This window comes from Oncorhynchus keta, unplaced genomic scaffold (assembly GCF_023373465.1).
Source record: "Oncorhynchus keta strain PuntledgeMale-10-30-2019 unplaced genomic scaffold, Oket_V2 Un_contig_5400_pilon_pilon, whole genome shotgun sequence".
In the NCBI taxonomy this organism is placed as follows: domain Eukaryota; kingdom Metazoa; phylum Chordata; class Actinopteri; order Salmoniformes; family Salmonidae; genus Oncorhynchus; species Oncorhynchus keta.
The window spans coordinates 1-26,988 of NW_026288266.1; the positions used below are offsets into that span (position 1 = coordinate 1).

Genomic DNA, 26,988 nt, shown 5'->3' on the forward strand with positions numbered 1-26,988 from the left:
GGTCATCTTACTGAACAGGTCAACAGGTCATCTTACTGAACAGGTCAACAGGTCATCTTACTGAACAGGTCAACAGGTCATCTTACTGAACAGGTCAACAGGTCATCTTACTGAACAGGTCAACAGGTCATCTTACTGAACAGGTCAACAGGTCATCTTACTGAACAGGTCAACAGGTCATCTTACTGAACAGGTCATCTTACTGGACAGGTCAACAGGTCATCTTACTGAACAGGTCAACAGGTCATCTTACTGAACAGGTCAACAGGTCATCTTACTGAACAGGTCAACAGGTCATCTTACTGAACAGGTCAACAGGTCATCTTACTGAACAGGTCAACAGGTCATCTTACTGAACAGGTCAACAGGTCATCTTACTGAACAGGTCAACAGGTCATCTTACTGAACAGGTCAACAGGTCATCTTACTGAACAGGTCAACAGGTCATCTTACTGAACAGGTCAACAGGTCATCTTACTGAACAGGTCATCTTACTGAACAGGTCAACAGGTCATCTTACTGAACAGGTCAACAGGTCATCTTACTGAACAGGTCAACAGGTCATCTTACTGAACAGGTCAACAGGTCATCTTACTGAACAGGTCAACAGGTCATCTTACTGAACAGGTCAACAGGTCATCTTACTGAACAGGTCAACACAGGTCATCTTACTGAACAGGTCAACACAGGTCATCTTACTGAACAGGTCAACAGGTCATCTTACTGAACAGGTCACAGGTCATCTTACTGAACAGGTCAACAGGTCATCTTACTGAACAGGTCAACAGGTCATCTTACTGAACAGGTCAACAGGTCATCTTACTGAACAGGTCAACAGGTCATCTTACTGAACAGGTCAACAGGTCATCTTACTGAACAGGTCAACAGGTCATCTTACTGAACAGGTCAACAGGTCATCTTACTGAACAGGTCATCTTACTGAACAGGTCATCTTACTGAACAGGTCATCTTACTGAACAGGTCAACAGGTCATCTTACTCATCTTACTGAACAGGTCAGCACAGGTCATCTTACTGAACAGGTCAACACAGGTCATCTTAGCTCAGTTGGTAGAGCAGGTCATCTGTAGCGCCAGGTAGTGAGGTTGGCGCGGGACGCCAGGGTAGTGGGAATGTATGCACACATGACTGTAAGTCGCTTTGGATAAAAGCGTCCGCTAAATGGCATATATTATATTATATATTATCTTACTGAACAGGTCATCTAACTGAACAGGTCATCTTACTGAACAGGTCAACACAGGTCATCTTACTGAACAGGTCAACACAGGTCATCTTACTGAACAGGTCAACAGGTCATCTTACTGAACAGGTCATCTTACTGAACAGGTCATCTTACTGAACAGGTCAACAGGTCATCTTACTGAACAGGTCAACAGGTCATCTTACTGAACAGGTCATCTTACTGAACAGGTCAACAGGTCATCTTACTGAACAGGTCAACAGGTCATCTAACTGAACAGGTCAACAGGTCATCTTACTGAACAGGTCAACAGGTCATCTTACTGAACAGGTCAACAGGTCATCATACTGAACAGGTCAACAGGTCATTTTACTGAACAGGTCAACAGGTCATCTTACTGAACAGGTCAACAGGTCATCTTACTGAACAGGTCATCTTACTGGACAGGTCAACAGGTCATCTTACTGAACAGGTCAACAGGTCATCTTACTGAACAGGTCAACAGGTCATCTTACTGAACAGGTCATCTTACTGGACAGGTCAACAGGTCATCTTACTGAACAGGTCAACAGGTCATCTTACTGAACAGGTCATCTTACTGGACAGGTCAACAGGTCATCTTACTGAACAGGTCAACAGGTCATCTTACTGAACAGGTCAACAGGTCATCATACTGAACAGGTCAACAGGTCATTTTACTGAACAGGTCAACAGGTCATCTTACTGAACAGGTCAACAGGTCATCTTACTGAACAGGTCATCTTACTGGACAGGTCAACAGGTCATCTTACTGAACAGGTCAACAGGTCATCATACTGAACAGGTCAACAGGTCATCTTACTGAACAGGTCAACAGGTCATCTTACTGAACAGGTCAACAGGTCATCTTACTGAACAGGTCAACAGGTCATCTTACTGAACAGGTCAACACAGGTCATCTTACTGAACAGGTCAACACAGGTCATCTTACTGAACAGGTCAACAGGTCATCATACTGAACAGGTCAACAGGTCATCTTACTGAACAGGTCAACAGGTCATCTTACTGGACAGGTCAACAGGTCATCTTACTGAACAGGTCAACAGGTCATCTTACTGAACAGGTCAACAGGTCATCTTACTGAACAGGTCAACAGGTCATCTTACTGAACAGGTCAACAGGTCATCATACTGAACAGGTCAACAGGTCATCTTACTGAACAGGTCAACAGGTCATCTTACTGAACAGGTCAACAGGTCATCTTACTGAACAGGTCATCTTACTGAACAGGTCAACAGGTCATCTTACTGGACAGGTCAACAGGTCATCTTACTGAACAGGTTATCTACTGAACAGGTCATCTTACTGGACAGGTCAACAGGTCATCTTACTGAACAGGTCATCTTACTGGACAGGTCAACAAAGGTCATCTTACTGGACAGGTCAACAGGTCATCTTACTGAACAGGTCATCTTACTGAACAGGTCAACAGGTCATCTTACTGAACAGGTCATCTACTGAACAGGTCATCTTACTGGACAGGTCAACAAAGGTCATCTTACTGGACAGGTCAACAGGTCATCTTACTGAACAGGTCAACAGGTCATCTTACTGAACAGGTCAACAGGTCATCTTACTGGACAGGTCAACAGGTCATCTTACTGAACAGGTCAACAGGTCATCTTACTGAACAGGTCAACAGGTCATCTTACTGAACAGGTCAACAGGTCATCTTACTGAACAGGTCAACAGGTTATCTTACTGAACAGGTCATCTTACTGAACAGGTCAACAGGTCATCTTACTGAACAGGTCAACAGGTCATCTTACTGAACAGGTCATCTAACTGAACAGGTCAACACAGGTCATCTTACTGAACAGGTCAACAGGTAATCTTACTGAACAGGCCAACAGGTCATCATACTGAACAGGTCAACAGGTCATTTTACTGAACAGGTCAACAGGTCATCTTACTGAACAGGTCATCTTACTGAACAGGTCATCATACTGAACAGGTCAACAGGTCATCTTACTGAACAGGTCAACAGGTCATCTTACTGAACAGGTCAACAGGTCATCTTACTGAACAGGTCAACAGGTCATCTTACTGAACAGGTCAACAGGTCATCTTACTGAACAGGTCAACAGGTCATCTTACTGAACAGGTCATCATACTGAACAGGTCAACAGGTCATCTTACTGAACAGGTCAACACAGGTCATCTTACTGAACAGGTCAACAGGTCATCTTACTGAACAGGTCATCTTACTGAACAGGTCAACAGGTCATCTTACTGAACAGGTCAACACAGGTCATCTTACTGGACAGGTCAACAGGTCATCTTACTGAACAGGTCAACAGGTCATCTTACTGAACAGGTCAACAGGTCATCTTACTGAACAGGTCAACAGGTCATCTTACTGAACAGGTCATCTTACTGAACAGGTCAACAGGTCATCTTACTGGACAGGTCAACAGGTCATCTTACTGAACAGGTTATCTACTGAACAGGTCATCTTACTGGACAGGTCAACAGGTCATCTTACTGAACAGGTCATCTACTGAACAGGTCATCTTACTGGACAGGTCAACAAAGGTCATCTTACTGGACAGGTCAACAGGTCATCTTACTGAACAGGTCATCTTACTGAACAGGTCAACAGGTCATCTTACTGAACAGGTCATCTACTGAACAGGTCATCTTACTGGACAGGTCAACAAAGGTCATCTTACTGGACAGGTCAACAGGTCATCTTACTGAACAGGTCAACAGGTCATCTTACTGAACAGGTCAACAGGTCATCTTACTGGACAGGTCAACAGGTCATCTTACTGAACAGGTCAACAGGTCATCTTACTGAACAGGTCAACAGGTCATCTTACTGAACAGGTCATCTACTGAACAGGTCATCTTACTGGACAGGTCAACAAAGGTCATCTTACTGGACAGGTCAACAGGTCATCTTACTGAACAGGTCAACAGGTCATCTTACTGAACAGGTCAACAGGTCATCTTACTGGACAGGTCAACAGGTCATCTTACTGAACAGGTCAACAGGTCATCTTACTGAACAGGTCAACAGGTCATCTTACTGAACAGGTCAACAGGTCATCTTACTGAACAGGTCAACAGGTTATCTTACTGAACAGGTCATCTTACTGAACAGGTCAACAGGTCATCTTACTGAACAGGTCAACAGGTCATCTTACTGAACAGGTCATCTAACTGAACAGGTCAACACAGGTCATCTTACTGAACAGGTCAACAGGTCATCTTACTGAACAGGTCAACAGGTCATCATACTGAACAGGTCAACAGGTCATCTTACTGAACAGGTCAACAGGTCATCTTACTGAACAGGTCAACAGGTCATCATACTGAACAGGTCAACAGGTCATTTTACTGAACAGGTCAACAGGTCATCTTACTGAACAGGTCAACAGGTCATCTTACTGAACAGGTCAACAGGTCATCTTACTGAACAGGTCAACAGGTCATCTTACTGAACAGGTCAACACAGGTCATCTTACTGAACAGGTCAACAGGTCATCATACTGAACAGGTCAACAGGTCATCTTACTGAACAGGTCAACACAGGTCATCTTACTGAACAGGTCAACAGGTCATCATACTGAACAGGTCAACAGGTCATCTTACTGAACAGGTCAACAGGTCATCATACTGAACAGGTCAACAGGTCATCTTACTGAACAGGTCAACAGGTTATCTTACTGAACAGGTCAACAGGTCATCTTACTGAACAGGTCAACACAGGTCATCTTACTGAACAGGTCAACACAGGTCATCTGTAGCTCAGTTGGTAGAGCATGGCGCTTGTAACGCCAGGGTAGTGGGTTCAATTCCCGGGACCACCCATACGTAGAATGTATGCACACATGACTGTAAGTCGCTTTGGATAAAAGCGTCCGCTAAATGGCATATATTATATTATATATTATCTTACTGAACAGGTCATCTAACTGAACAGGTCATCTTACTGAACAGGTCAACACAGGTCATCTTACTGAACAGGTCAACACAGGTCATCTTACTGAACAGGTCAACACAGGTCATCTTACTGAACAGGTCAACACAGGTCATCTGTAGCTCAGTTGGTAGAGCATGGCGCTTGTAACGCCAGGGTAGTGGGTTCAATTCCCGGGACCACCCATACGTAGAATGTATGCACACATGACTGTAAGTCGCTTTGGATAAAAGCGTCCGCTAAATGGCATATATTATATTATATATTATCTTACTGAACAGGTCATCTAACTGAACAGGTCATCTTACTGAACAGGTCAACACAGGTCATCTTACTGAACAGGTCAACACAGGTCATCTTACTGAACAGGTCAACAGGTCATCTTACTGAACAGGTCATCTTACTGAACAGGTCAACAGGTCATCTAACTGAACAGGTCAACACAGGTAATCTTACTGAACAGGTCAACAGGTCATCTTACTGAACAGGTCATCATACTGAACAGGTCAACAGGTCATCTTACTGAACAGGTCAACAGGTCATCTTACTGAACAGGTCAACAGGTCATCTTACTGAACAGGTCAACAGGTCATCTTACTGAACAGGTCAACAGGTCATCATACTGAACAGGTCAACACAGGTCATCTTACTGAACAGGTCAACAGGTCATCATACTGAACAGGTCAACAGGTCATCTTACTGAACAGGTCAACACAGGTCATCTTACTGAACAGGTCAACAGGTCATCATACTGAACAGGTCAACAGGTCATCTTACTGAACAGGTCAACAGGTCATCTTACTGAACAGGTCAACAGGTCATCTTACTGAACAGGTCATCTTACTGAACAGGTCAACAGGTCATCTTACTGGACAGGTCAACAGGTCATCTTACTGAACAGGTTATCTACTGAACAGGTCATCTTACTGGACAGGTCAACAGGTCATCTTACTGAACAGGTCATCTTACTGGACAGGTCAACAAAGGTCATCTTACTGGACAGGTCAACAGGTCATCTTACTGAACAGGTCATCTTACTGAACAGGTCAACAGGTCATCTTACTGAACAGGTCATCTACTGAACAGGTCATCTTACTGGACAGGTCAACAAAGGTCATCTTACTGGACAGGTCAACAGGTCATCTTACTGAACAGGTCAACAGGTCATCTTACTGAACAGGTCAACAGGTCATCTTACTGGACAGGTCAACAGGTCATCTTACTGAACAGGTCAACAGGTCATCTTACTGAACAGGTCAACAGGTCATCTTACTGAACAGGTCAACAGGTCATCTTACTGAACAGGTCATCTTACTGAACAGGTCAACAGGTTATCTTACTGAACAGGTCATCTTACTGAACAGGTCAACAGGTCATCTTACTGAACAGGTCAACAGGTCATCTTACTGAACAGGTCATCTAACTGAACAGGTCAACACAGGTCATCTTACTGAACAGGTCAACAGGTAATCTTACTGAACAGGCCAACAGGTCATCATACTGAACAGGTCAACAGGTCATTTTACTGAACAGGTCAACAGGTCATCTTACTGAACAGGTCAACAGGTCATCTTACTGAACAGGTCAACAGGTCATCTTACTGAACAGGTCATCATACTGAACAGGTCAACAGGTCATCTTACTGAACAGGTCAACAGGTCATCTTACTGAACAGGTCAACAGGTCATCTTACTGAACAGGTCAACAGGTCATCTTACTGAACAGGTCAACAGGTCATCTTACTGAACAGGTCAACAGGTCATCTTACTGAACAGGTCATCATACTGAACAGGTCAACAGGTCATCTTACTGAACAGGTCAACACAGGTCATCTTACTGAACAGGTCAACAGGTCATCTTACTGAACAGGTCATCTTACTGAACAGGTCAACAGGTCATCTTACTGAACAGGTCAACACAGGTCATCTTACTGGACAGGTCAACAGGTCATCTTACTGAACAGGTCAACAGGTCATCTTACTGAACAGGTCAACAGGTCATCTTACTGAACAGGTCATCTTACTGAACAGGTCAACAGGTCATCTTACTGGACAGGTCAACAGGTCATCTTACTGAACAGGTTATCTACTGAACAGGTCATCTTACTGGACAGGTCAACAGGTCATCTTACTGAACAGGTCATCTACTGAACAGGTCATCTTACTGGACAGGTCAACAAAGGTCATCTTACTGGACAGGTCAACAGGTCATCTTACTGAACAGGTCATCTTACTGAACAGGTCAACAGGTCATCTTACTGAACAGGTCATCTACTGAACAGGTCATCTTACTGGACAGGTCAACAAAGGTCATCTTACTGGACAGGTCAACAGGTCATCTTACTGAACAGGTCATCTTACTGGACAGGTCAACAGGTCATCTTACTGAACAGGTCAACAGGTCATCTTACTGAACAGGTCAACAGGTCATCTTACTGAACAGGTCAACAGGTCATCTTACTGAACAGGTCAACAGGTCATCTTACTGAACAGGTCATCTACTGAACAGGTCATCTTACTGAACAGGTCAACAGGTCATCTTACTGAACAGGTCAACAGGTCATCTTACTGAACAGGTCAACAGGTCATCTTACTGAACAGGTCAACAGGTCATCTTACTGAACAGGTCAACAGGTCATCTTACTGAACAGGTCAACAGGTCATCTTACTGAACAGGTCATCTACTGAACAGGTCATCTTACTGGACAGGTCAACAAAGGTCATCTTACTGGACAGGTCAACAGGTCATCTTACTGAACAGGTCAACAGGTCATCTTACTGAACAGGTCAACAGGTCATCTTACTGGACAGGTCAACAGGTCATCTTACTGAACAGGTCAACAGGTCATCTTACTGAACAGGTCAACACAGGTCATCTTACTGAACAGGTCAACAGGTCATCTTACTGAACAGGTCAACAGGTCATCTTACTGAACAGGTCAACAGGTCATCTTACTGAACAGGTCAACAGGTTATCTTACTGAACAGGTCATCTTACTGAACAGGTCAACAGGTCATCTTACTGAACAGGTCAACAGGTTATCTTACTGAACAGGTCAACAGGTCATCATACTGAACAGGTCAACAGGTCATCTTACTGAACAGGTCAACAGGTCATCTTACTGAACAGGTCAACAGGTCATCATACTGAACAGGTCAACACAGGTCATCTTACTGAACAGGTCATCTACTGAACAGGTCATCTTACTGGACAGGTCAACAGGTCATCTTACTGAACAGGTCATCTAACTGAACAGGTCAACACAGGTCATCTTACTGAACAGGTCAACAGGTCATCTTACTGAACAGGTCAACAGGTCATCATACTGAACAGGTCAACAGGTCATCTTACTGAACAGGTCAACAGGTCATCTTACTGAACAGGTCAACAGGTCATCATACTGAACAGGTCAACACAGGTCATCTTACTGAACAGGTCATCTTACTGAACAGGTCATCTACTGAACAGGTCATCTTACTGAACAGGTCAACAGGTCATCTTACTGAACAGGTCATCTACTGAACAGGTCATCTTACTGGACAGGTCAACAAAGGTCATCTTACTGGACAGGTCAACAGGTCATCTTACTGAACAGGTCAACAGGTCATCTTACTGAACAGGTCAACAGGTCATCTTACTGGACAGGTCAACAGGTCATCTTACTGAACAGGTCAACAGGTCATCTTACTGAACAGGTCAACAGGTCATCTTACTGAACAGGTCAACAGGTCATCTTACTGAACAGGTCAACAGGTCATCTTACTGAACAGGTCAACAGGTCATCTTACTGAACAGGTCAACAGGTTATCTTACTGAACAGGTCATCTTACTGAACAGGTCAACAGGTCATCTTACTGAACAGGTCAACAGGTCATCTTACTGAACAGGTCATCTAACTGAACAGGTCAACACAGGTCATCTTACTGAACAGGTCAACAGGTCATCTTACTGAACAGGTCAACAGGTCATCATACTGAACAGGTCAACAGGTCATCTTACTGAACAGGTCAACAGGTCATCTTACTGAACAGGTCAACAGGTCATCATACTGAACAGGTCAACAGGTCATTTTACTGAACAGGTCAACAGGTCATCTTACTGAACAGGTCAACAGGTCATCTTACTGAACAGGTCAACAGGTCATCTTACTGAACAGGTCAACACAGGTCATCTTACTGAACAGGTCAACAGGTCATCTTACTGAACAGGTCAACAGGTCATCTTACTGAACAGGTCAACAGGTCATCTTACTGAACAGGTCAACAGGTCATCTTACTGAACAGGTCAACAGGTCAACTTACTGAACAGGTCAACAGGTCATCTTACTGAACAGGTCAACAGGTCAACTTACTGAACAGGTCAATAATCAGTAAGATTGCATCTTGTCAAAAACACATTTTTCCAGAATTTCACTAAAGGTTGGTAACAGGCTGATTGGGCGGCTTTTTGAGCCAGTAAAGGGGTTTTACTCTTCTTGGGTAACGGAATGACTTTAGCTTCCTCCAGGCCTGAGGGCACACACTCTCTGGTAGTCTTAAATTGAAGATATGGCAAGTTGGAGTGGAAATATCATCCACTATTGTCCCTCAGTTATGTTCCATCCAAGTTGTCAGACCCCAGTGGCTTGTCATTGTTGATAGACAACAATATTTTGTTCCTCTTCTACACTCACTTAACAGAACTCTAAATTACAATGCTTCTCTTTCATAATTTGATCATTTATACTTGGATGTGTAGTGTCAGTGTTTCTTGCTGGCATGTGATGCCTAAGTTTGCTAATCTTGCAAAATGGAAAAAAAGGTCATTAAAGTAGTTGGCAATATCAGTGGGTTTTGTGATGAATGAGCCATCTGATTCAGCCTATGGATTTTTCCCCCAGAATTTCATTTAAGGTACTCCAACGTTTTCATAATGGTTGCATGCTTATTAGTAACTGGAATACGCTATTTCATAAATGTGTCTAATGCAGCATTTGTTTGCTCCTCATTACTCACCACAGACCAACCAATATTAGTCACATCATCAACATATGAATCACTACAACACTTATTGAATGACCTCTTATACACTATATTAGGCCCAGCCTTTGGAACTGGTTTTCCTAGACATATGGCTACGGGCGGCAGCGTAGCCTAGTGGTTAGAGCGTTGGACTAGTAACCGGAAGGTTGCGAGTTCAAATCCCCGAGCTGACAAAGTACAAATCTGTCGTTTTGCCCCTGAACAGGTAGTTAACCCACTGTTCCCAGGCCGTCATTGAAAATAAGAATATGTTCTTAACTGACTTGCCTGGTTAAATAAAGGTAAAATTAAAAATTAAATTGTGATCACTACATCCGATGGATGTGGATACTGCTTTCAAGCTAAATATCAGCAGCGTTAGTAAAGATGTGATCAATGTCATTCCTTTCTATCAATCCAATTTATTTATAAAGCCCTTTTTACATCAGCCGGTGTCCAGCCTAAAACCCCAAACAGCAAGCAATGCAGATGTAGAAGCACGGGGGCTAAAAACTTTAGAAAGGCATAAACCCAAGAAGAAACCTAGAGAGGAACTAGGCTCTGAGGGCTGGCCAGTCCTCTTCTGGCTGTGCCGGATGGAATTTATAAAAGTACATGGCCAAGATGTTCAAATGTTCATAGATGACCAACAGGCTCAAATAATAATAATCACAGTGGTTGTAGAGGGTGCAACAGGTCAGGAGTAAATGTCAGTTGGCTTTTCATAGCTGAGCATTCAGCGTTAGAGACAGCAGGTGCAGTGGAGAGAGAGAGTCGGAAACAGCAGGTCGGGACAGGTAGCACGTCCGGTGAACAGGTCAGGGTTCCATAGCCGATCATTCAGAGTATCTCTACTTCTCCTGCTGTCTCCAGCGAGTTGAAAACAGCAGGTCTGGGACAGGTAGCACGTCCGGTGAACAGATCAGGGTTCCATAGCTGCAGGCAGAACAGTTGAAACTGGAGCAGCAGCACGACCCGGTGGACTGGGGACAGCAAGGAGTCAAATCAAATCAAATCCAATTTTATTTATATAGCCCTTCGTACATCAGCTGATATCTCAAAGTGCTGTACAGAGTCATCAGGCCAGGTAGTCCTGAGGCATGGTCCTAGGTCTCAGGTCCCCCGGGAGGAGATGAAAAGAGGGAATTAGAGGGAGCATACTTAAATTAACGCAGGACACTGGATAAGACGGGAGAAATACTCCAGATATAACAGACTGACCCTAGGTAGGCCGTCATTGTAAATAAGATTTTTTTCTTAAATAACTGGCCTAGTTAAATAAATGTTGCATTATATATATTTTTTAATTCCCCCCGACACAAACTATTGCAGCATAAATACTAGAGGTTGAGACAGGAGGGGTCAGGAGACACTGTGGCCCTGTCCGACGATACCCCTAGACAGGGGCTGTTTCAAGCTACCCTGGTAGGTTGACTGATAACCTGAACCAGGGTGTGATGGTGTGGGGTGTGTTTTCATGGCACACATTGGGCCCCTTGATAAAAGTGGAGCAACGTTTGAATGCCACAAGATATCTGAACATCACTGCCCTTCATGACAGCAGTGTATCCATCTGGAAATTACATTTTTTTAGCAGGATAATCTCATCTGTGAGATGAGGTGGAAGAAGCTATTTGGAATAAAAATCCACTACCAGCCAACTTGACACAACTGTGGGAAGCATTGGAGTCAACATGGGCCAGCATGCCTGTGGACACCCTATAGAGTCCTTGCTCCGACCAAATTGAGGCTTTTCTGAGGGCATAGGGGGGGATGCAATTCAATATTAGGAATGTGTTCCTAATGTTTTGTACACTCGGTGTATACTACAATGTCATTTCATTAATTTTTTTGTAAAAATGAAAAGAGTTCTGGCCAAATTAGGAGAGGATGTGAAGTTATTATTATTATTATATTATTATTATTATTATTGTTTGTTTGTTTGTTCATAGTTAAGATCCACTGGTGGTTATTGGTGAGAGTAGAGATGGGCTCTATCCGAGGGATCAGGACGGGGAACCTGGCATGTATGGTGCCTCCACTCATCTCCTTCGTGGTCCTTCTGTAGCTCAGTTGGTAGAGCATGGCGCTTGTAACGCCAGGGTAGTGTGTTCGATTCCGGGACCACCCATACGTAGAATGTATGCGCACACATGACTGTAAGTCGCTTTGGATAAAAGCGTCTGCTAAATGGCATATATTATATTATTATTATCTCACTTCGGTCTTTCAGTGGACCTGCTCTCTACAAGTAGAGCTCCACCAGCCACTATACTTGAATTTAACTCACAAGCTACGACAAACTGACCCACAGTATTTAAGTCGCGGTCTTTCTCCTATTGGTACAGTGACATATAAACCACAGACATTAGGAGAGGAGTAGTATCTTGAAGACCTAAAAAAAAGGCACAGTGCCTCAAAGTACAAAGAAGTACTTGCTTAATGTTTTTTGTGTTCTCTTTAAATGTTTGCTCAGCCTACATGTTCATAGGTTTTATATATGTAATGTATGTAAGGTATACAATAACTATGTATTCATACTCTTCCATATCCATGGCATGTCCACCCTCCTCATATTCCTCTGGTTTCTCAATGACAGATGGAACAGTTAACTTTGATTCTATACATGTGAAGGCCAACGTAAATCTAATGTATTAAATGGCATGTGCACAGGCTTCATGATGATGGGGGGGCACAAGTTTCTTGAATATTTAAAGATATTTTCAGCTGATGGGGTTTTCCTGCAAGAGCTACACTTCAAAAAAGGAGAAATTGAATATTTGAAGGGGAGCTTGGTTGGAGCAGAGCCAATGCTGCCACCTACTGTAGTAACAGCAGAGGTCTATACTGCCCCTACTGTAGTAACAGCAGAGGTCTATACTGCCCCCTACTGTAGTAACAGCAGAGGTCTACTGCCCCTACTAGTAACAGCCCTATACTGTACTGTAGTAACAGCAGAGGTCTATACTGCCCCCTACTGTAGGAACAGCAGAGGTCTATACTGCCCCCTACTGTAGTAACAGCAGAGGTCTATACTGCCCACCTACTGTAGTAACAGCAGAGGTCTATACTGCCCCCTACTGTAGTAACAGCAGAGGTCTATACTGCCCCCTACTGTAGTAACAGCAGAGGTCTATACTGCCCCCTACTGTAGTAACAGCAGAGGTCTATACTGCCCCCTACTGTAGTAACAGCAGAGGTCTATACTGCCCCCTACTGTAGTAACAGCAGAGGTCTATACTGCCCCCTACTGTAGTAACAGCAGAGGTCTATACTGCCACCTACTGTAGTAACAGCAGAGGTCTATACTGCCCCCTACTGTAGTAACAGCAGAGGTCTATACTGCCCCCTACTGTAGTAACAGCAGAGGTCTATACTGCCCCCTACTGTAGTAACAGCAGAGGTCTATACTGCCCCCTACTGTAGTAACAGCAGAGGTCTATACTGCCCCTACTGTAGTAACAGCAGAGGTCTATACTGCCCCCTACTGTAGGAACAGCAAGTCTATACTGCCCCCTACTGTAGTAACAGCAGAGGTCTATACTGCCCCCTACTGTAGTAACAGCAGAGGTCTATACTGCCCCCTACTGTAGTAACCAGAGGTCTATACTGTAGTAACAGCAGAGGTCTATACTGCCCCCTACTGTAGGAACAGCAGAGGTCTATACTGCCCCTACTGTAGTAACAGCAGAGGTCTATACTGCCCCCTACTGTAGTAACAGCAGAGGTCTATACTGCCCCCTACTGTAGTAACAGCAGAGGTCTATACTGCCCCCTACTGTAGTAACAGCAGAGGTCTATACTGCCCCCTACTGTAGTAACAGCAGAGGTCTATACTGCCCCTACTGTAGGAACAGCAGAGGTCTATACTGCCCCTACTGTAGTAACAGCAGAGGTCTATACTGCCCCTACTGTAGTAACAGCAGAGGTCTATACTGCCCCCTACTGTAGTAACAGCAGAGGTCTATACTGCCCCTACTGTAGGAACAGCAGAGGTCTATACTGCCCCCTACTGTAGGAACAGCAGAGGTCTATACTGCCCCCTACTGTAGGAACAGCAGAGGTCTATACTGCCCCCTACTGTAGGAACAGCAGAGGTCTATACTGCCCCCTACTGTAGGAACAGCAGAGGTGTAGGTATCCTGACACAGATTGCACCCTTTTCCCTTGTATCCCAGCATACAGACCATACAGCATACAGACCATTTTGTATTGTACCTTACATGGGGAAAAATACACATTGATTTCATTGTATATCCCCCCATTATAAACTGGGTGGTTCGAGCCCTGAATGCTGATTGGCTTACAGCCATGGTATATCAGACATTATAAACTGGGTGGTTCGAGCCCTGAATGCTGATTGGCTTACAGCCATGGTATATCAGACCGTATACCATGAGTATGACAAAAGTATTTTTACTGCTATAATTACGTTGATAACCAGTTTATAATAGCAATAAGGCACCTCTGGGGGTTTGTGATATATGGCCAATATACCACGGTCAAGGGCTGTGTCAGGCACTCCGCGTTGTGTCATGCTTAAGAACAGCCCTTAGCCGTGGTATATTAGCCATATACACCACATCTCCTTTGGCCTTATTGCTTAAATATAGTGATATTGGATCATTCTCCTGTATCATGCTTAATTACACCATCAGAAAATACACTTAGTGAGAATATGGAGAACGAACAGAGCACATCTTCAGGACCCAAAATATATTAGAGATAATTTGTGGTTTAGTACGTAACCCTGTGTCCAGACTAGCGCAAGGGGAAGTTAGAGCGCTGATTATGCTTTTGGGTCCCAAGGCGCTACTGTGTCTCTAACTGACAATGAATGGAAGACATAAACCAAATAGAAACTGATAATTGTGCACTTACTTACTAAAACTGTTGTTACACCAAGGTTTTTATTCTAAGAGAAACTTAGACTAAAATTAGGGTGTGGAAATGTTAGGACTATCTTGCTCTTACTGTAGTACTGTAGCCTACTCCTGACCGGTCATGTTGTACAGCGCCCGAGTGGCGCCGTTGTCTAAGGCACTGCATCGAAGTGCAAACTGTATCGCTTCAGATATTGGTTTGATACCCTTACCGGGAGACCCATGAGACGAGGGTAGACTTTTGGTTTCTCTCCCTCTAAAAAAAGAAATAAATCATTCAAAGTAACAAAAAGGCTTTATTTACAAATTAGTAAGAATGTATCACCCCATGTTCAAGAAGGTTAATTGAAAATATCGTTCTTTTTTAAACAAGCCATAGAAAGTTGGTTTCAATTTCAACGTTTAATCCACCAGAAAAGACAGAACAAATAATACAACAAATATTGTGGTTAAACTCAAATATACTAATTGATAAAATGCCCCTTAGATATTAATTTAGAATCGTCCAATCCTCTAAATTGAATTATTGGCGGAGAGTCACGTCATTGTATTTTTTAAATATTTTTTTTTAGATATACTGTAGGCCTATCGTAGCCGACATGAGTCTCACAAGTTTTGTTAAAACGTGTACACGGCATTTGTGTATTGGAGTCACTTTTAATTCTTTATTGATCTACAGTTTCTATCATCAGTGGCCACTGTAATCAATGGGGGCTCAGGGTGGTACCGTTCTGCTCATCTGATGAAGGTGCACATGGATTAGATTCAAACTTTGAAGACCCAGATTGAGTCATTGAAGGCAGACCAGCAGAAAGAGAAACATGATCTGAGGTCAGAGATACGGTCGACAACTGATGCATTGGTCCAGAGCCAGGCGGTATTGGTCCAGAGCCAGGCGGTATTGGTCCAGAGCCAGGCGGTATTGGTCCAGAGCCAGGCGGTATTGGTCCAGAGCCAGGCGGTATTGGTCCAGAGCCAGGCGGTATTGGTCCAGAGCCACGCGGTATTGGTCCAGAGCCAGGCGGTAATGACGCATTGAAAAGGGCGAGGAACGAGATGGAGTCACAATCCATAAGCTCACAGGCACACCTGTGAGCTCTGGAACTCCACCTCTGACAGACAGAGTCAACATACCTGGCGGGTTCGTCAGGTCGTCAGTTCACCCTGACATTTCCATTCCTCTTCTGACAACAGAACTTGACCAACTGCTCACCAGGCACAGCAAGGGCCGTCCGGACCGTTATGCTGTTCTGCTATTCCAAGGATGTGTAACCGAAGAGAGATACCATGAGTGGACAAAGAATACCAACTGGGATTGATCCCGAGGCAGATGTGTCTTACCAGTGAACCTCCGGGTGTTCATCATTAATACTGTGTCTCAGAAGTTTCTGTCCATGCAACCTTTAGAAATCATTAAAGACAGAGTTAATGTGTACTTAAGGTCACTGAGAAAGTCTGGACACGGCCTGCTCTCCCTTATGTAAGGAATTAGGCACTTACCATGTTAATTACAGTATGTAATTTAGAATTATATAAAAGCCCCTTAGATAATCTTAGAGATCCTAATGGAAAATGCCCCTTCGATATTAATATACTGTAGAGTCCTCCTATCCTCTAAATATAATTATTGGCTGAGTCACGTCATTGGAAAAAATATTTGTTGATATACTGTAGGCCTACCGTAGGTGACATGAGTCTCACTAGTGTTGAGTAATGTGTTGTTAAAAGTGGTTTAGGTCTTATTTATTTAAAAAGCATATTGAAGTGAGAAGCAATAGGATTTGAAGCAATACCTGCTGTGGTCAACTATTTCAGCACCGTTTCACTCTGCTCTGAGACGAGCATGGGGCCTGGTCTTGATAAATCAGTGAGATTTTTATTTTCACTGATCTCCATTTGGGTATTGGTTAGGCTACAATTAGGATGTGGAAATGTTATGCTCTCAGCCTACTCCCGACCGTCACGTTGTACAGCACCTTATTTTACGTTCCAACGGAAACCCTGTTTTTTAGTTTTTCTTGGATAGAAATACCATAATATTAATCAAATTAATTAAATTACAATTAAATACATCTCTTAAAATCAATCCCAGATACTATGTTCTTACAAAAATGGTTTTAAATTCTCTAGTACAGCCAATATTGAAGGCTATCAAATGCTTCTCAAAGATGCCCTCTGGTGGTCAAACTAGCATTAATGGCTGACAATTAAATAACGTGCCATAGATTTCTGCGGCAGCCTGCAAGGTGTGCTGCAGCATGACACAACTTTTACAGGAAGAACCACTGTACAGGTTAAACTCAAATATTTGATGGCAAATAAATCTGGTAAATGTCTCACAAAATCAATACACACCAAACCAGTTATGATCTTTAAAAGATAAGGATGCAAATGCTTTAATTAGAAACAATGCTATTAATAACGTAAAAAAATATAAAAGCTTCTATGAAAATCAAAATAAATCAGAATTAAATGATCTGATAACTGATCCTACAGCCTTCTTAGACTCAACAACCCTGAAGCAATTATCAGCAGATATTTTTTTTTAACTATCACAAAAGATGAAAATCATCCCAAAAATAAATAATAGACTGTTAAAACATTCGCTCAGAGAAAAGAACCAGGTCTTTTCCCATATAATATATGGGAAATATTTATATATATATAAAAAAAATGGACAACACTTAATTCAGTTCCAATATCCATGTATCAAACGGTTATTTCAGTCATATTAAAACCAGATTCCTCTGCAGATTAAAGATTCATTTTTAGAAATTGGCAACAATAAAATAATAACGAAACTTATAAACAATAGAATGGCAAAAGTACTTGATACATATTAAGGGTTTATTAAAAAAGGCTTACAAACAAATACAATAACATGTTTTACTATTATACAATATGCAAAAAAAAACATGACTGTTGATGCTGAAAAGGCTTTTGACCGTCTTGTGTGGACTCTTATATTAAAAACTTTGGAAGCATTCATCTCACCAGCTGAAATTATACATTTCAAACAAATATTATACAAAAATCATAAAGCTAAAATATACAAAACTAAGCCATTATCTGATTACATTTCTTTAGAAAGGGGCACAAGCCAGGGATGTCCCTTCTCCCCCCCTCCTGTTTGCACTGGCAATTGAACCACACCCAGTAAGAATTAGACAGGATCCAAACGTAACAGGTACCAGTATTGGTAAACATGAATATAAACTAAACTTATCTGCTGACGATCTCCTGATATACTTGACCAATACTGAAAACTCAGTGCCCCCCTTGTTAAAAATAAAATCCATATTAAATATCAGGATTTAAAATGAACGTGGAATTACTACCAAAAAATATATATAAAATATTTAGAATGCTTAATAAGTGACAACAAACAACAAATGTATATAAAGATAACTTTATCTCATTACTCAAAAAAATGAAAGCAGATCTCGGTAAATTTAATTACCTCCCCATAAATCTTACAGGTAAAACAAACCTCTTCAGAATGGCATGGCTCCCAAAGGTTTCGTATTGATTTAATGGGAGTACCAATTACCCCACTGAAGACATTCGTTACAAAAGTAAACCCAGAAAAACAGACTTCATATAAAACTCATAGAATAAATAGGAACGTTTTACATGTCCCTGAATCTGAGGGGGGTTTTAACTTTCCAGACTTGGAATTGTATCAACTCGCCACCCAAGACTTTAACGCAACGTTAACTATTCATTAAAATCGCAAATGAAAGAAATATATTCACTCACAAGCTTAGCCTTTTGTTAACAACACTGTCATCTCAGATTTTCAAAATATGCTGGGTAATAGACAGTGGACCAGTCTATGATTATTCTATATTAAGGCCTTGGGTAATAGACAGTGGACCAGTCTATGATTATTCTATATCACATGACTGTAAGTGGACCAGTCTATGATTATAAAAGCGTCTGCTAAATGGCATATATTATTATTATTATTATTATTAAGGCCTTGGGTAATAGACAGTGGACCAGTCTATGATTATTCTATATTAAGGCCATGGTTAATAGGCAGTGGACCAGTCTATGATTATTCTATATTAAGGCCATGGGTAATAGACAGTGGACCAGTCTATGATTATTCTATATTAAGGCCATGGGTAGTAGGCAGTCTATGATTATTCTATATTAAGGCCATGGGTAATAGACAGTGGACCAGTCTATGATTATTCTATATTAAGGCCATGGGTAATAGACAGTGGACCAGTCTATGATTATTCTATATTAAGGCCATGGGTAGTAGGCAGTCTATGATTATTCTATATTAAGGCCATGGGTAATAGACAGTGGACCAGTCTATGATTATTCTATATTAAGGCCATGGGTAATAGACAGTGGACCAGTCTATGATTATTCTATATTAAGGCCATGGTTAATAGGCAGTCTATGATTATTCTATATTAAGGCCATGGGTAATAGACAGTGGACCAGTCTATGATTATTCTATATTAAGGCCATGGGTAATAGCCAGTCTATGATTATTCTATATTAAGGCCATGGTTAATAGACAATGGACCAGTCTATGATTATTCTATATTAAGGCCATGGTTAATAGGCAGTCTATGATTATTCTATATTAAGGCCATGGGTAATAGACAGTGGACCAGTCAACCTCTGGAGAATGTCAACATTCTTCTCATTAATACCCCGTCAGTTCATGTCCATTGGCTCAATCTCAGCTGGGATTCAATCAAAGGCTCGTTATAGTGCAGTTTCCCCAACATTCACAGTACCCCCCCAGTATTGTCTCATAGCCCGATGTGGTGACACGATGACATCACCACCCTCAGTCCCCCGGGATCCTTTCATAACCGTCAGCCAGGCCAGCTCTGCAGCCCACCACGCTGGAGGAGGAGAAAACACACATGTTTCAAAGGAAAAGAGGTTACACTTTACATTTACAGGGCCCTTATTACTGTGTCACCATTCAGTGTAACAACGACCTGTACTTACACTGTACTTAGGGGTATGATGTCCTCTGGAGCTGAGTCAATAGAGCATGGCGCTTGTAATGCCAGGATAGTGGGTGGATTTCCCAGGACCACCCGTATGTAAAATGTGTGTATGCATGACTACGTTCCTTTGGATAAAAGTGTCTGCTAAATGGAATATACTATTATATATTATGTACCTGACAGGTATGGTGGCGAGGACTGATGATGTCATATCTTACCTGACAGGTGATGGTGGTGAGGACGGATGATGTCATGTCTCACCTGACAGGTATGGTGGCGAGGACTGATGATGTCATATCTTACCTGACCAGGTATGGTGGTGAGGACTGATGATGTCATATCTTACCTGACAGGTATGGTGGTGAGGACTGATGATGTCATGTCTTACCTGACAGGTATGGTGCTGAGGACTGATGATGTCATATCTTACCTGACCAGGTATGGTGGTGAGGACTGATGATGTCATATCTTACCTGACCAGGTATGGTGGTGAGGACTGATGATGTCATATCTTACCTGACCAGGTATGGTGGCGAGGACTGATGATGTCATATCTTACCTGACAGGTATGGTGGTGAGGACTGATGATGTCATATCTTACCTGACAGGTATGGTGGTGACATGATGTCATATCTTACCTGACCAGGTATGGTGAGGACTGATGATGTCATATCTTACCTGACCAGGTATGGTGGCGAGGACTGATGATGTCATATCTTACCTGACCAGGTATGGTGGTGAGGACTGATGATGTCATATCTTACCTGACCAGGTATGGTGGTGAGGACTGATGATGTCATATCTTACCTGACCAGGTATGGTGGCGAGGACTGATGATGTCATATCTTACCTGACAGGTATGGTGGTGAGGACTGATGATGTCATATCTTACCTGACAGGTATGGTGGTGAGGACTGATGATGTCATATCTTACCTGACCAGGTATGGTGGTGAGGACTGATGATGTCATATCTTACCTGACCAGGTATGGTGGTGAGGACTGATGATGTCATATCTTACCTGACCAGGTATGGTGGCGAGGACTGATGATGTCATATCTTACCTGACCAGGTATGGTGGTGAGGACTGATGATGTCATATCTTACCTGACCAGGTATGGTGGTGAGGACTGATGATGTCATATCTTACCTGACCAGGTATGGTGGTGAGGACTGATGATGTCATATCTTACCTGACCAGGTATGGTGGCGAGGACTGATGATGTCATATCTTACCTGACCAGGTATGGTGGTGAGGACTGATGATGTCATATCTTACCTGACCAGGTATGGTGGCGAGGACTGATGATGTCATATGTTACCTGACAGGTATGGTGGTGAGGACTGATGATGTCATATCTTACCTGACCAGGTATGGTGGTGAGGACTGATGATGTCATATCTTACCTGACCAGGTATGGTGGTGAGGACTGATGATGTCATATCTTACCTGACAGGTATGGTGGCGAGGACGGTGAAGATGCTGGACAGGGTGAAGACGAACCCGGGGAACCAGTCCAGTGTAGCCTGGTACACCTTGGTGTAGATGGGAGTGTAGGCCAGGCTGGCGATCTTAAAGGACAGCTGCAGTGAGATGAGGGTGATCCCTGTGAAGAGAAAAGACATGTCAGTTTGCATTGTCTGTCTGCTGCAGTTTCCTACCATTGTCAATAGAGGAAGCTGGTACACCACACACTGTAGGTCTGAGAGGAGCAGATAAGAGCATTATGTCAATGGGTGAAAGGCGTTTTCTCTCTGCCAAATCAGTATAGTGCTCCCCTTTTCAAATGATTAGGGATCTATTCAATCTCTATCACGGAAACCTTACAGATTGCGTAACCTACATTTTAAGGTAATTCTGATTGAGCTGACATATACCTGTAAATGCAGTCTCCCGCTAATTTGGGCACATTGCCTTTAAATTCCAACCACGCCGTAACGCTACATAGAGCCCTTAAAGGAAGCAGAACTGGATACACTAGCTGGTCAGATAGTTCCAGTTCAGTAAAGTTGTTGGCAGAAAGTAAATCTATTCATGCTGTGGTGGTGGTGGTGGTGTGCAATAGGTTGACTTGTCTGCTTGCTACGGTAGTTGTAACTTCCCCTTTTTACCTCGTCACAGTAGAACAGGGAAGAGAATCACCAGAGTGCCTGTTCTGGGTCAAACACATACTAACGTAACGAAAGCTTTGTTATTTACTTAGCGACAACAAGGGTGCATCCCTAAAAGTCTCCTGCTCCCTGCAGGTGTGAAGGGGTTGGTAAGTGCACTATAAAGGTCTCCTGTTCCCTACAGGTGTGAAGGGGTTGGTAAGTGCACTATAAAGGTCTCCTGTTCCCTTCAGGTGTGAAGGGGTTGGTAAGTGCACTATAAAGGTCTCCTGCTCCCTACAGGTGTGAAGGGGTTGGTAAGTGCACTATAAAGGTCTCCTGCTCCCTACAGGTGTGGAGGGGTTGGTGCATCCCTATAAAGGTCTCCTGCTCCCTACAGGGGTGAAGGGGTTGGTAAGTGCACTATAAAGGTCTCCTGTTCCCTACAGGTGTGAAGGGGTTGGTGCATCCCTAAAGGTCTCCTGCTCCCTACAGGTGTGAAGGGGTTGGTAAAGTGCACTATAAAGGTCTCCTGTTTCCTACAGGTGTGAAGGGGTTGGTAAGTGCACTATAAAGGTCTCCTGCACTATGCACTATAAAGGTCTCCTGTTTCCTACAGGTGTGAAGGGGTTGGTAAGTGCACTATAAAGGTCTCCCTAAAGGTCTCCTGTTTCCTACAGGTGTGAAGGGGTTGGTAAGTGCACTATAAAGGTCTCCTGTTCCCTACAGGTGTGAAGGGGTTGGTAAGTGCACTATAAAGGTCTCCTGCTCCCTACAGGTGTGAAGGTTGGTAAGTGCACTATAAAGGTCTCCTGTTTCCTACAGGTGTGAAGGGGTTGGTAAGTGCACTATAAAGGTCTCCTGTTTCCTACAGGTGTGAAGGGGTTGGTAAGTGCACTATAAAGGTCTCCTGTTCCCTACAGGTGTGAAGAGGTTGGGTGCACTATAAAGGTCTCCTGTTCCCTACAGGTGTGAAGGGGTTGGTAAGTGCACTATAAAGGTCTCCTGTTTCCTACAGGTGTGAAGGGGTTGGTAAGTGCACTATAAAGGTCTCCTGTTCCTACAGGTGTGAAGGGGTTGGTAAGTGCACTATAAAGGTCTCCTGTTCCCTACAGGTGTGAAGGGGTTGGTAAGTGCACTATAAAGGTCTCCTGTTCCCTACAGGTGTGAAGGGGTTGGTAAGTGCACTATAAAGGTCTCCTGTTTCCTACAGGTGTGAAGGGGTTGGTAAGTGCACTATAAAGGTCTCCTGTTCCCTACAGGTGTGAAGGGGTTGGTAAGTGCACTATAAAGGTCTCCTGCTCCCTACAGGTGTGAAGGGGTTGGTAAGTGCACTATAAAGGTCTCCTGTTTCCTACAGGTGTGAAGGGGTTGGTAAGTGCACTATAAAGGTCTCCTGCTCCCTACAGGTGTGAAGGGGTTGGTAAGTGCACTATAAAGGTCTCCTGTTCCCTACAGGTGTGGGAGGGTTGGTAAGTGCACTATAAAGGTCTCCTGTTCCCTACAGGTGTGGGAGGGTTGGTAAGTGCACTATAAAGGTCTCCTGTTCCCTACAGGTGTGAAGGGGTTGGTAAGTGCACTATAAAGGTCTCCTGTTCCCTACAGGTGTGAAGGGGTTGGTAAGTGCACTATAAAGGTCTCCTGTTCCCTACAGGTGTGAAGGGGTTGGTAAGTGCACTATAAAGGTCTCCTGTTCCCTACAGGTGTGAAGGGGTTGGTAAGTGCACTATAAAGGTCTCCTGTTCCCTACAGGTGTGAAGGGGTTGGTGCATCCCTAAAGGTCTCCTGTTCCCTACAGGGGTGAAGGGGTTGGTAAGTGCACTATAAAGGTCTCCTGTTCCCTACAGGTGTGAAGGGGTTGGTGCATCCCTAAAGGTCTCCTGTTCCCTACAGGGGTGAAGGGGGTGCACTATAAAGGTCTCCTGTACAGGTGTGAAGTGCACTATAAAGGTCTCCTGTTCCCTACAGGTGTGAAGGGGTTAAGTGCACTATAAAGGTCTCCTGTTCCCTACAGGAGTGAAGGGGTTGGTAAGTGCACTATAAAGGTCTCCTGTTCCCTACAGGTGTGAAGGGGTTGGTAAGTGCATCTATAAAGGTCTCCTGTTCCCTACAGGTGTGAAGGGGTTGGTAAGTGCACTATAAAGGTCTCCTGTTCCCTACAGGTGTGAAGGGGTTGTAAGTGCACTATAAAGGTCTCCTGCTCCCTACAGGTGTGAAGGGGTTGGTAAGTGCACTATAAAGGTCTCCTGTTTCCTACAGGTGTGGGAGGGTTGGTAAGTGCACTATAAAGGTCTCCTGTTCCCTACAGGTGTGGGGGGGTTGGTAAGTGCACTATAAAGGTCTCCTGTTCCCTACAGGTGTGGGGGGGTTGGTAAGTGCACTATAAAGGTCTCCTGTTCCCTACAGGTGTGGGAGGGTTGGTAAGTGCACTATAAAGGTCTCCTGTTCCCTACAGGTGTGGGAGGGTTGGTAAGTGCACTATAAAGGTCTCCTGTTCCCTACAGGTGTGAAGGGGTTGGTAAGTGCACTATAAAGGTCTCCTGTTTCCTACAGGTGTGGGAGGGTTGGTAAGTGCACTATAAAGGTCTCCTGTTCCCTACAGGTGTGGGAGGGTTGGTAAGTGCACTATAAAGGTCTCCTGTTCCCTACAGGTGTGAAGGGGTTGGTAAGTGCACTATAAAGGTCTCCTGTTTCCTACAGGTGTGGGAGGGTTGGTAAGTGCACTATAAAGGTCTCCTGTTCCCTACAGGTGTGGGAGGGTTGGTAAGTGCACTATAAAGGTCTCCTGTTCCCTACAGGTGTGGGAGGGTTGGTAAGTGCACTATAAAGGTCTCCTGTTTCCTACAGGTGTGGGAGGGTTGGTAAGTGCACTATAAAGGTCTCCTGTTCCCTACAGGTGTGAAGGGGTTGGTAAGTGCACTATAAAGGTCTCCTGTTTCCTACAGGTGTGAAGGGGTTGGTAAGTGCACTATAAAGGTCTCCTGTTCCCTACAGGTGTGAAGGGGTTGGTAAGTGCACTATAAAGGTCTCCTGTTCCTACAGGTGTGAAGGGGTTGGTGCATCCCTAAAGGTCTCCTGTTCCCTACAGGTGTGAAGGGGTTGGTGCATCCCTAAAGGTCTCCTGTTCCCTACAGGGGTGAAGGGGTTGGTAAGTGCACTATAAAGGTCTCCTGTTCCCTACAGGTGTGAAGGGGTTGGTGCATCCCTAAAGGTCTCCTGTTCCCTACAGGGGTGAAGGGGTTGGTAAGTGCACTATAAAGGTCTCCTGCTCCCTACAGGTGTGGAGGGGTTGGTAAGTGCACTATAAAGGTCTCCTGTTCCCTACAGGTGTGAAGGGGTTGGTAAGTGCACTATAAAGGTCTCCTGCTCCCTACAGGTGTGGAGGGGTTGGTAAGTGCACTATAAAGGTCTCCTGCTCCCTACAGGTGTGAAGGGGTTGGTAAGTGCACTATAAAGGTCTCCTGTTTCCTACAGGTGTGAAGGGGTTGGTAAGTGCACTATAAAGGTCTCCTGTTTCCTACAGGTGTGAAGGGGTTGGTAAGTGCACTATAAAGGTCTCCTGTTCCCTACAGGTGTGAAGGGGTTGGTGCATCCCTAAAGGTCTCCTGTTCCCTACAGGTGTGAAGGGGTTGGTAAGTGCACTATAAAGGTCTCCTGTTTCCCTACAGGTGTGGAGGGGTTGGTAAGTGCACTATAAAGGTCTCCTGTTCCCTACAGGTGTGAAGGGGTTGGTAAGTGCACTATAAAGGTCTCCTGTTTCCTACAGGTGTGAGGGGTTGGTAAGTGCACTATAAAGGTCTCCTGTTCCCTACAGGTGTGAAGGGGTTGGTAAGTGCACTATAAAGGTCTCCTGCTCCCTACAGGTGTGAAGGGGTTGGTAAGTGCACTATAAAGGTCTCCTGTTTCCTACAGGTGTGAAGGGGTTGGTAAGTGCACTATAAAGGTCTCCTGTTCCCTACAGGTGTGAAGGGGTTGGTAAGTGCACTATAAAGGTCTCCTGTTCCCTACAGGTGTGAAGGGGTTGGTAAGTGCACTATAAAGGTCTCCTGTTCCCTACAGGTGTGGAGGGGTTGGTAAGTGCACTATAAAGGTCTCCTGTTCCCTACAGGTGTGGAGGGGTTGGTAAGTGCACTATAAAGGGAATAGGTTGCCATTTGCCAGAGCTTCCTGTTTGTTCCCTTATTCTGTGGCATGCAGGTTCACTTCCAGTTAAGGACTGTCAGGAAGATAAAGGATGTTGAGAGACACACTATCCACCCTGACCACACTTGACTGACAAGCTAATACTAACTAAATCCAGGGACAGACTGGGAATGAAAAATGTCCCTGTACATTTTGACCAAAACCCACCCAGCGATACACCACCACCCACGCAACCCACACCACACTTTATGTAAACAAGATTACTGAACAATATTTATAATAATAACTTAAGTAAAATAGAACAAGTCTTGCTTTTAGGAGGAGGCTGGCTAGAAGGAGCTCATATTGGCACAATGTCACTGGCAGCAAGGTGGCAAGATTCTCTGGAACCATCTGACCAGTAAAATCAATAAGACAGGGAGAAATTTGTTGGCGAAAAGACTAGAGAACTACAGACGGGGGCTATAGAACTAGAGACGGGGTTATAGAACTAGAGACGGGGGTTACAGAACTAGAGACGGGGGTTAGAGAACTAGAGACGGGGGTTATAGAACTAGAGACGGGGGTTATAGAACTAGAGACGGGGGTTACAGAACTAGAGACGGGGGTTATAGAACTACGGGGGCTATAGAACTAGAGGGGTTATAGAACTAGAGACTAGAGGGGGTTATAGAACTAGAGACGGGGTTATAGAACTAGAGACGGGGTTATAGAACTAGA

General features: G+C 43.9%; 1 protein-coding gene and 2 long non-coding RNA genes across 7 annotated transcripts; 2 read left to right on the forward strand and 1 right to left on the reverse strand.

Moving 5' to 3' along the window:
* Positions 1-19,029: 19,029 nt before the first annotated feature.
* On the reverse strand, positions 19,030-21,675 carry LOC127925267 (thymic stromal cotransporter homolog). Its single transcript, XM_052510137.1, has 2 exons — positions 21,485-21,675; positions 19,030-19,924 (listed from the first exon to the last, which is right to left on the reverse strand). Exons 1-2 carry the CDS (start codon positions 21,670-21,672, stop codon positions 19,867-19,869), a joined length of 246 nt encoding a protein of 81 aa, XP_052366097.1. The 5' UTR covers positions 21,673-21,675; the 3' UTR covers positions 19,030-19,866.
* LOC127925268 (uncharacterized) lies at positions 20,264-21,431 on the forward strand. 2 transcript variants are annotated; one of them, XR_008120243.1, is made up of 4 exons: positions 20,264-20,388; positions 20,474-20,643; positions 20,765-20,934; positions 20,978-21,105. It is a non-coding gene; the product is annotated as an uncharacterized LOC127925268 (long non-coding RNA). The 2 variants fall into 2 exon arrangements; XR_008120242.1 differs by lacking the exon at positions 20,264-20,388 and adding an exon at positions 21,364-21,431 and having other exon boundaries at positions 20,497-20,643; positions 20,978-21,321.
* Positions 21,676-21,777: 102 nt separating the features above from the next.
* Positions 21,778-25,338, forward strand: LOC127925269 (uncharacterized). 4 transcript variants are annotated; one of them, XR_008120247.1, is made up of 4 exons: positions 21,778-22,281; positions 22,331-22,438; positions 22,912-23,030; positions 25,291-25,338. It is a non-coding gene; the product is annotated as an uncharacterized LOC127925269 (long non-coding RNA). The 4 variants fall into 4 exon arrangements; XR_008120245.1 differs by lacking the exon at positions 25,291-25,338 and adding an exon at positions 25,196-25,249; XR_008120248.1 differs by lacking the exon at positions 25,291-25,338 and adding an exon at positions 23,955-24,006.
* The last annotated feature ends 1,650 nt before the right edge of the window (positions 25,339-26,988 follow it).

Coding starts and splice junctions, on each gene's coding strand:
- LOC127925267 (XM_052510137.1), bottom strand. CDS start 21,672: ATGCAAACTGACATGTCTTTTCTCTTCACAGGGATCACCCTCATCTCA. Junction 19,925..21,484: donor CTCGCCACCATACCTGTCAG/GTAAGATATGAC, acceptor CTCCTCCTCCAG/CGTGGTGGGCTGCAGAGCTG.